Source organism: Nematolebias whitei, chromosome 16 (genome assembly GCF_014905685.2).
Source record: "Nematolebias whitei isolate Nwh7 chromosome 16, NemWhi1, whole genome shotgun sequence".
NCBI lineage: Eukaryota > Metazoa > Chordata > Actinopteri > Cyprinodontiformes > Rivulidae > Nematolebias > Nematolebias whitei.
The window spans coordinates 9,370,333-9,381,486 of NC_056513.1; the positions used below are offsets into that span (position 1 = coordinate 9,370,333).

Below are 11,154 nucleotides of genomic sequence, written 5' to 3' on the forward strand. Positions count from 1 at the left end.
GGTAAAACACCGGTGAAACACCGGTAAAACACTGGTGAAACACTGGTAAAACACTGGAGAAACACTGGTAAAACACATGTAAAACACTGGTGAAACACTGGTGAAACACCAGTAAAATGCAGGAAAACATTGGTAAAACACCAGTAAAACACTGGTACAGTAATGGTAAAACACCAGTAAAGCACAGGTTAAACACTGATAAAACACCAGTAAAACACTGGTAAAACACTGATATGGCACTGGTAAAACACCAGTAAAACATTGGTAAACGCTGGTAAAGTACCGGTAAAATACTGGTATGACACTGGTAAAAACCAGTAAAACACAGGTAAAACACCAGTAAAATACTGGTAAAACTCTGTTAAAGCACCAGTAAAACACCGATACAGCACTGGTAAAGCACCAGTAAAACTCTGGTAAACCACTGGTAAAACACCAGTAAATCTAATAAAACACAAGTAAAACTCTGGTAAAACACCAGTAAAACACTGGTCTAAAAAGACATGTCACTAATAAAAAAATAATAATATTAACTTTTCTTACACAAACTCGTCCAATTTGCCTCGGGTGGAGGAGTTCAGGTATCTGGCCTTCTTGTTCCTGAGTGACACTGCTGGGATGGAGCAGAGCCTCATCCTTAGTAATGAGGGCGTTGCTTCGGTCGATCGTGGTGAAGAAAGAGCTGAGTCTAAAAGCAAAGCTCTGGATCTACTGGTCTGTCTACATTTCAACCCTCACCTGTGGTCATGAAGTTTTGATCAGGACCAAAAGAACCCGATCCTGGATCCAAGAGGCTGAAAAGGGCATCCTTGGAGGTGGGGGCACTCAGCCTGAGAGGAAGGGGGAGGAGCTCCATCACCCAGTGGGAGCTGCTCCTCTGCCTCAAGAGGAGTCAGCTGAGGTGGTTCATCTGATCAGGAGGAGCTGGAGAGAGTCTCTGAGGAGAGTGAGGTCTGGGTTTCTCTCCTGGACCTGCTGCCTCCATGACCGACCTCTGACAAGTGGCAGATGATGGAGATGGTCCAAATCTCCTTGTTTTCATTTCTGAATCGTACCCCAGAACATTAGATCATAAACATGTTGACGGCTGCTGAGCTGGGCTCAACGCAGCTGAAGAATACACGTGAATTTAGAAAAACCGAACCACGTGAGTAGTCGGTTGCAAATATTCTGAATTCAGTGAAAATAAAGTTAAAAAAAAACAACCTTTTTTTATTCAAATTGGAGTGAACAACAGGTCAGCTGCAGCTCTGTGACGTACTGGCTTCTGCCGATAGAAGGGACAATCCAATTTGGCTGTGCTTCGGTCCACATCCAGACCAGCAGTGGGAACCTAAATGTTCTGGTTTTCATTATATCCTGTTCTGGACTGAATCTGGGTTCTGCAGCACCACAGATGAAGACAGAGGACCAATCCTGGCGCCGTGGGGTCTGTCTCTTCAGGTCACCTCTGGTTCTGATCCAGCCTTAAATCTAACATCAGATAATGCAGCTATAAAACCCGTCCTGGATGAAACACGAGTGGGTTTAGATATTAACTGCTCCCATTATTAGTTCATTAATTTCTAATCTCAGCTGAGGTTAGTCTGAGCATCACTTCCCTTCAAACGGCTCGTTCGTGTTTTTGTTTTATTTTTAGATCAACTGCGTTCACGCAGCAGCCCGTCTGCTGTTGAATGAGTCTACCAGCCGGGTGTCGGTTCCTGCGGTCTGGGTGAGAGTCCGCTCCCAGCTGGGACGGGCGGATGCAGAACAGATCGGGCCTCAGCAGGTTCTGGGTGGAGTCAGGTGAAGTAAAGCAGATGGAGCGCTTCTCTCTCGGGCTGGAGCGAAGCCCAGAAACGGCTTCAGATGAAGGACTTAAAATAGAACCAAGGTTTGGGAGAAAACTGAACGTCAAACTGGTCCGATCTGGACCCAACGGACGGTGAAACACGGGTCGTGGCGTTTGATTTTCTATACAAATCCCACGAGTAGATCTGAACCGAACAGAACTCACACGCTTCCCAACTTTCAGTGACGTTGTGTCCACGTCTTCAAATACACACATTTCCTGCCCCCCCCCCCCCTCTAAAAACCAACAGTACTGCCCTCAGAACAGTTTTATTTTTGATTTATTCTGAAGGAGTACACTTCAGAAACAAAGCCAGGCAGATTTGGTCCAGTTTCTTTTATTGTCCCCCGTTGTGAAAAGAAGAGCGGAATTGGAAATAAACGCCATCTGTGTTGTAAGCTTTATAAATGAGACCGTAAAAATATGGTGCACTGTTTAGTTTATCTAATTTTCAAAAAATTTACAACAAAACGGACGTTGCTATTTTATTTACACTGCAATGCTTTCTGGGTAAAAGACAGGTTGCTTCGATGTGAGCTTGAATGTTAATTTTGGACATCATCTGACGTTCAGCCTTTAATTTGAACCAGAGCGAGTTGACAGAGAGGAGAGCTGAGAAATGGCTCAGCTTTTTAAGGTGTTTGCTCCAGAGCTAATACGTAGATACGACATTATGTCAGGAGCTAATGTAGATTTATATGATGTTAGCTCCAGAGCTAGCGCTGTTAGCTCTAGAGCTGATATACATAGCTAATATACGTATACGTACAATATACATATACGTAGCTAAAGCAAAGCAGAAGGTGTATGATGAGTTGTATGGGAGACTGGACACTAAAGAGGGTGAGAAGGACTTGTACCGATTGGCAAGATAGAGGGATCAGGCTGGAAAGGATGTGCAGCAGGTTAGGCTTGTTAAAGATAGAAATGTTAAAGTTATAACAAGTGAGGAGAGTGTGACGGGAAAACAGAAGGAGTTCTTTGAGGAGCTAATGAATGAAGAGAATGAAAAAGAAAGAAAAGTAGAGGTCATAGAAATTGTGGACCAGGAAGTGGGAAAGATTAGTGATGGTGAAGTCTGGAAAGCTCTGAAAAGAATGAAGGGGAAGGCAGTAGGACCTGATGACATACCAGTGGAGGATTAGAATTGTCTAGGAGAAATGACGGTGAGGTTTTTGACTCGGATATTCAATGGCATATTTGAGGGTGAGAAATTGCCTGAGGAATAGAGAAGAAGTGTGCTGGTGCCCATTTTTAAGAACAAGGGTGATGTACAGAGTTGTAGCAACTACAGGGGAATTAAGTTGATGAGCCTCACGATGAAGATCTGGGAGAGAGTTGTGGAAGCTAGACTTAGACGAGAGGTGACTGTGAGCAGCAGTATGGTTTCATGCCAAGAAAGAGCACCACAGATGCCATCTTTGTTTTGAGGATGCTGATGGAGAAGTACAGAGAAGGTCAGAAAGAACTCCATTGTGTCTTTGTGGATTTAGAAAAAGCATCTGACAGAGTGCCGAGGGAAGAGGTGTGGTATTGCACGAGGAAATCTGGAGTGGTGGAGAAGTATGTTAGACTGGTACAGGACATGTATGCGGACAGCAGGACAGCAGTGAGATGTGCTGTAGGAGTGACAGATAGCTTCAAGGTGGAGGTGGGAGTGCATCCAGGATCAGTTCTGAGCCCCTTTTTGATTGTTCTGGTGATGGACCGACTAACAGATGATGAAGTCAGGCAGGAATCCCTGTGGACTATGATGTTTGCAGATGACGTGATCTGTGGTGAGAACAAGGAGCAAGAGGAAGAGAACTTGGAGAGGTGGAGTTATGCACTTGAAAGTCAGCCGCAGTAAGACAGAGTACATGTGTGTGAATGAGAGGGAGGCCGGAGAACAGTGAGGCTACAAGGAGCAGAGGTCACAAAGGTGCAGGACTGTCCAGGAAAATGTGGAGTGTGGTAAAGAAGTGAAGAAGAGAATCCAGGCAGGGTGGAGTGGATGGAGAAAAGTTTCAGGCGTGATTTGCGACAAAGGGGTGTCAGCAAAGGTCAAAGGAAAAGTTTACAAGACAGTGGTGAAACCAGCTATATTGTAAAGTCTGGAGACAGAGACATGGACAAAGAGACAGGAGACAGAACTGGAAGTGTCAGAATTGAAGATGCTGAGGTTCTTCTTAGGAGTGACAAGGATGGAGAAGATTAAGAATGAGATCATCAGAGGTACAGCACAGGTTGAACAACTGGGAGATAAAGTTAGAGACCAGACATAGATGGTTTGGACATGTCCAGAGGAGGGACAGTGGTTTGGACATGCCCAGAGGAGGGACAGTGGGTATATTGGTAGAAGGATGTTAGAAATGCAGCTGCCAGGAAAAAGACAAAGAGGAGATATACAGACACAGTTAGAGAGGACATGGAGGTAGTTGGAGTGAGGAACAGAGGACACAGAAGACAAAGTGAGGACAGAGGATGTAGAGGACAGAGTGAGATAGAGGAGGAGTGACACTGCTGCTCTGACGTCTACAAGAAACGGCTTGAAGATGAAAAGTTGCAGTACAAACGTTATGAACTACGTTGATTCGTGACCTTGACCTTGGATCTGGAGCGATCAAAAGAGTACGAGACACTCTGTGTAGTGATGATGCGTACATGTGTGAAGGTTCCTTAAATCATCTTGAGCGGAACAGAAGTTCTGTCCCAGACGACCCAGTTTTAATGCTGACCTTGATTTATGACCTTGTTTTTTTCTGCAGATTAAATCATAAGAGCGACCACTGAGCCGGGTACGAAGGTCACAAGCGCTCCGAGTTCAGCGAAGCTGCAACAGAAAATCCACCCGGTCCAACAGGTGAGACTCTGGCTTCAGTTCTGAGGATCGGTCCGATATGGACAGAACTGTGTCCACATTCAGACCAGTGATCAGCACTGGAAGCATCGATTTGCAAGAAGCAGCAAAAACAAAACACTTCACCAGTTTGTAAAATGCTTCCTGAGCCCGTCCTTTGGTCCCTGTCCAACAGAACCAGTTCTGACCCAGCAGACAGAACCACACAGACCCAGCATCTTTACGTCTCCAGCACTAAAGCAGCAAACTGACTGAAGGAAAGAAGATCTGAGCCGAGTCGTTCCTCCAGAACACGGCGAGCAAAACAAAACAAAGAGCACAAGCATGAACAGCACGGCGGCGGGGGTCAGAGGTCAAAGGGTCTCACATTGTTGGAGCGCAGGGACACCCGGCCCCCGCAGCGGGCGCAGAACTTGGTCTGGCAGTAGGAGCAGAGGTGGCCGCAGCCGTCGGCAAACTTGGTCTTGCGGCAGATGCCGCAGGTGGGGGCGTCATCCTTCTGCTGCGTCTGCTGGTGCCGCGTCTCCACCCCGATGCGACGCACTTCCTGTTTGTAGCTCTCGAACTGCTTGTGCAGCGTCCTGGAGGGGAGAGATGGGGGGGGGGGGGGGTCAGTCTGGTTCTGAAAGCTTTACAGGGGGGAGTTTGGACAGTCTCAAGTGGGGTTCAATGGAGATATTATTCACAGTGAATATCTTACCTGCTGTAGAAAGCTCTTTGAACAACCTCAGTTTGGTTAAATAAGTTTAATTCTGACCAAACTGATGAGCTAACGGCTAGTCTGAGCCGAGCCGTCTTAAAAGGAACCTAGCCTCCATCTTGGTTCATTTCAGCACTACTTTAATGTTTTTGTTATTTACATAGAACCATGTAGTTCTTAGCAGACACAACTTATGGTAGGTAGCTAGCAGCTAGCTGTAGCATTTCCAGAGCAGCCTGGCAGGATTATCATCAAGTGTCTACAGGAGGAAACATCTACTGCAGACCTGACGGAGGCGTCAACGTTTGAAGAACTATTGTAAGAATCTTTGTAAAAACTGGAGTTGTTTTGACACAAAGCGGGTCCACTCAGACCGGACTCACGAGCTAACGACGGCTACTTCGAGTGTTTCCACTTCAAAAGAAATGTTTCCATCTTGAAGTGTTTCAAGTTTTAGAGCCAACTCTAAAATTTTAACTTTTACGCTGACGTTAAATTAATAAGCGGTTATTTTTACAGAAACGTTGTGAAGTTCCTGCTCCAGTCTGCCGTGGAAGTGCTACAGCTAACTGCTGCTGCCGTCTGTGTTTGCAGAGACAACCCTAAAATTATCACGGTTTTCAGAGGTTGAACCGAGGAGTGCAGACTGAACACGAGGCAGCACAGCAACACACCTGTTGTAATGACAACAGAGCACAGGTGAGAGTGGGCGGGGCTGAAGGAGCAGAGGAACGGACCGAGGGGAAATGAACTGACAGCTCAGAGAAAGCACAGAAACTAAACTTTATAAGAAATTAAAATAAACCTTCAAACTGAAAAAAACTAAACACTGAATAGAAAACATGAAGTTTATAACATTCTAACCGAACTCCACTTCAAAATGTCCAGATTATCCCTTTAGCACTTTAATGATCTTTTCTCTTAAAAACAAATCTGAAGTCACAGTGGAGGAACCTCTGCATAAATATGTTTGAATAAACAAATGACAGAAACAGAAAGTCACGATGAAAGGTCAGGCAACATGTGGCCCGAGGGCCAAACTGGGTCACTGGACGATTTCCATCTGGCCCCCAGTATTCTTCTTTGAAAAGAAAACACCATTTTTAATAAGTTAAATAAAATCAGCATTTTATCAATGAAACTTAAGGCAGTTTAAATTAAACATCTTGGATTAAAAACATCAAAAACCTTTAGATTAAGATAAGCCAAGAGTCCAGGTCTGTATCCGAGAGACGCAGACCTGGACTGAGAGGGAACCAGAGACGTCTTCAGCTTCCAACACCAGGACCTCCTCACAGGTTCTGGTTTACCTGGTTCTGTTAAACGCAGACAGGTCTCTGAAGATCTGAGCTTCAACAGAGACAGAATGAAAACACGACCCCTGATCCGGCAGCAGCTTCCTGCGGGACGGAGAACCGTCCTCCTCCATTACCCGTCCAGAGTTCTCATGTGGACGTCAGAGGAACGTCGCTCCGTCAGGTTCTGCTCGGAGGAGAGTTCGGACCGTCTGCAGGAGCAGACTGCCTTCATGCGCAACTGGGAGGAGGCGGGACTCATCCCGACCAATCAGAACGAGCCGGACCGTCAAAATAAAAGGTTTTCACACAGAAGTCCGGTTTAAAACGACTGGAACAGATTCTGGATGACTCTCAGCTACTACCACTCCAGATTTGAGCTGATATCGGTGAAAAAAAGCTGAGTTTGTGTTAGCTAAACTCAATCAGCTGTGGCGGCCATTTTGAATCAGTTGCAGACAAACTCCTTCACTTCCTGAGAGTTTGATTAAACTCCGCCCACTGGGTGATGAGATAATTTACTAACAGACACACGAGCACACACAGAAACAGGCAGCTACATGATTGCCCGCCTTGTCTGTGAGCGGGCGATAAGCAGGACTGTTTCTGCCGTCACGTCTGTCCTGAGCTTCAGATTAATAATCTGAGCCTCCAACTCTGAGCCTTTTATAAAAGATGAATCACTTTCATCTGTATTTTCTGATAAATATGCTTGAAAATTTTAACCATGTTTGGCAGAAAAACAAACTCTCAGCTGATTTCAGAAACGCACACACACACAAAAAGCCACACCTGTGACCTCTGACTCCGAGGAGCCATCTGCCCTGCCAATAAGAGGCTCCGGCGCCATGGGAACAGCTGTGAGAAGCGGTTGCCGTGGCGACGTGGCAGCATCGTGCTCCTGGTGTCGGTGGGTGTGTTGGAGCAGCAGCTGCCGAAGGATTTCCACACATTCAGCAGAACCCTCCCTGACGCTCTTCTTCTGTGATCGTTTAAAAACATCCGAGCTTCAAACGTATCCCCCTCTGAAGCGTTAAAGGAACATTTCCACTCTTTTATCTAACAATCTGTGGGCGTGGGAACACCAGGCTGGCCAACATCGTTGGATGAGAGGAGTCAGGGATGCATATCACCCGCCGCCATAGCCCCGTTGGAAAACAAGTGCGCAGCACATGGAGCTTCATACGCTTGTCGACAAACCCTCAAACAGCGATCTATAGCTCGGACAAGCAAAGAAACAAGTAAAATATTGACCTTGATTTGTGACCTTGACCTTGGAGCTGGGGTGGTGAAAAGTGTTTGCAACACTCTGTCTAGTGGTGATGTGTCAGTAAATTATCTTGAGCCGATCAGAAGTTCTGAAAGTTTACTGATGGAGACTGGACCATAAGACCTCCAACATCGACGGGCGTACGAAAACTTTATAAACAATCTCATGACACATCTCACATAAGCTGTAATCACTCAGAGCGTTGTGGGTCACGCTCAGCTACTACCACATCAAATTTTAGCTCTTTATCTATCCAGTTGGCTGAGTTAGAGACGTTTATGTCTTTTTTTAAAGAAATTTTCACTACGAAGGTGACCGATGAAGGTCAAAGGTGAAGCGTTGTAGTCAGATTTTTTTTTATCAACTTTAAAACATTAATTAAAAATACCAACTAAATGAATTTTCTGTTAAATTTGCTCAGTTTCAGAATTTCTTTCTAACTTCCGGTCATGTGATGTTTGATCAAAAACTGCTGCTGGAAGGAAGAGGCTTCTGAGTAACGAGAGTAAACAAACAAAATGTGCCGCTACAGTAGGAAACGTCCAAAACACCAAAAGCTACGACTTCAGGAGGTGATTCAGACACAAGTCTGAGCAGGTGAGAAGATCAGGAAACGAGGAGCAGAGAGGAAGAAAACCAAACAAGAAAACCAACAGGAACGTGTTGGGAATGACTCTCAGCTACTACCAAAACAAACATTAGCTCATCGTCTGTAAAGATGAGTTATGGCCGTTTTTCTGTTTGCTGATGATGGTCTAACTCAGTGGTTCCCAACCCTGGTCCTTGAGGAACACCACCCTGCATGTTTTAGTTGTTTCTCTGCTCCAACACACCTGATACAGTAATTTAATTACTGCCTCGTGCTCTGCAGAAGCCTGTTAATTACCCATGAATTAAATAAAATCAGGTGTGTCGGAGCAGAGAAACAACTAAAGCATGCAGGATGGTGTTCCTCAAGGACCAGAGTTGGGAACCCCTAAGCTCCAACTGTGAAGATGTTCAACCGATGATTCCTTCCTAAACCAGTGTTTCCCCTAGATACTTGCCACGGCGGGACGCTCATCTCGTTCGTGATTTTTGTTGGGGGTCTTAGCTGGGTGCTGTTTGTACTGACAGTTTTCGAGCGGGGTGAGTTCAGCGTCAGGGTTCAGAATGAAGGAAGAGACAGCATGAGCGCTGCCTTTAGCTTTTTAGCTAGCAGGGCTGCATTGTGGGCTGCTAGCTTAGTGCTATGTCATTGCTGATGGGGGAGGGGGGGGGGGGTTGCAGTTCAGTTCGGTAGGCAGGGCACTTGGTTCTGTTGACGGGGCGGGGTGCCCTGCTTGTAAAACGGTAGGGGAAACACTGTAAATGTTTCATTAAAACCTGTTTAACGCATCATGAGGAGACGACGGTCCTCCGGTAGGTTGGGACTGAGGTTCTGCCTCAAGTGGAGGATTTCAAGTATCTCAGGGTTTAGTTCACAATGAGAGAAGAATGGAGCAAGAGATCTACAGATGGATCAGTGCAGCTTCTGCAGTATTGTGGATCCTGTATTGGTCTGTTGTGGTGAAGAGGCAGCTGAGCTGCAAGAAGAAGCTCCCTGTTTACCGGTCACTCTGCATTCCTACCCTCACATGTGGTCATGAGCTAGGTACTGACTGAAAGAACCAGATCCTGGACCCAGGAGGTCCAAATGAGTTCTCTCTGCAGGGTAGCTGGACTCTCCTTGGAGATCGGGTGAGAAGTTCAGTTCTCCTGGAGAGACTCGGAGCACAACCAATGCTCCTCCACATCCAGAGGAGCCAGGTGACGTGGTTCAGACATCTGATGAGGATGAACCCTGGACGCCTCCCTAGGGAGGCCCTGCAGGAATGGGAGGAGACCCCTGGAAAGACTCAGGACACTCTGGAGAGACAATGTCTCTCAGCTGCTCTGGGAACACCTTGGAGGCCTTCCAGAAGAGCTGGAAGAGATCTGGACCTCCCTGCTCAAGCTGCTGCTCCCAAGTCCTGAGTCCAGAACAAATGATGGATGGATGGATGGATGGATGGATGGATGGACGGACGGACGGACAGCAAACTGCTGGATCTTCGGGCTACTTTCCAGCTGCTGAGGGTCCTGCTGCCCTGCGTCCATCAACCTGGTTGGTCGTGTGCGTCAGCAGGTGGCTGCAGTCTGACGGTGTGAGCTGTAGCACCGACCAGCAGCGACACAGAGACAGATGTTGGTTAGTCCAGATGTGTCCCTGTCAGCAGCTGGGTGCTCCGAGCCTCCCTCTGCTCTTCCTCCTCAGTCGGTCTGAATTCACACGTGTTGAGAGCTGTTAATTAATGGCTCTAAGAATACACTCCCCGTGGATGGGGGGGTGTCAGAGATATTTCAGTCCCATCAGCTGATCGTTGTGACGCCATGCAGAAGACTCTGCCAGACAAAGAAGAAGTGCAGCCTGTAGGTAAACAGCAGCAGAAAATGCTGACGGACTCGGCTTCGCCTCTTTGATTACCGGTACTTTACTCGTCAGGCGTCGACAGATTTCCTCCTGAGAACTCCCCGTTATGTTTCCAACAAAGAGACGTCTCTTTGACGACGAGGCCGACTGGACTTCTCTTCCGGTTGTTTCACTTCTCATCAGAGAAAAGCAGCTCAAGCCTCTGATCCGAAACAAAATGTCCTCAACAACAGGAATCTGTCCTAGGAGCTAACGCAAAGACTTGATTTTATTTTTTTTATTGTTACATGATAAATTCATCAACCGAACAACAACTTACACACATGAACAAGAAACGTTACAACTCTGTATTTTGTTTATTGTTGCCCGCAGTCAAGAAAGATCAAAGGACGTATTCAGACGAACGGAATTGACCACAACAGTTAATGTCGTAGTTTTGAACAAAGATCTCAGAGTACGTGTTGGGGATGACTCTCAGCTACTACCACAACAAACTTTAGCTTAATATACTGTACGTAACAAGAGTCACGCCAACGGTCCAAAATACGCCCATCAGTAAATTACTGGAATAATCAAAATCCAAAGCATGGATTCCGTATGTCTGTTAGGTATTTACATGATGAGGGTGGGGTCAAAGGTCAGTTTGACTGATAATGATGTCCATGATGTAACTCTGCAAACAGTTCAGTAAAAGAACAACTAATCTGAGCTTACAGCTAGTCTAGGCTAACAGCTAGACTAAGCTAACAGCTTGTCTGAGCTAACAGATGGTCTGAGCTGAGGCC

At 46.3% G+C, this 11,154-nt stretch overlaps 1 protein-coding gene across 1 annotated transcript in view; it reads right to left on the bottom strand.

Moving 5' to 3' along the window:
• rims1b (regulating synaptic membrane exocytosis 1b) overlaps positions 1–11,154 on the bottom strand; it is an 80,378-nt gene that overhangs the window by 47,397 nt on the left and 21,827 nt on the right. The window contains exon 2 of the mRNA XM_037689625.1: positions 5,041–5,254. Coding sequence (XP_037545553.1) covers positions 5,041–5,254 — 214 coding nt within the window. The remainder of the gene's footprint in view (positions 1–5,040; positions 5,255–11,154) is intronic.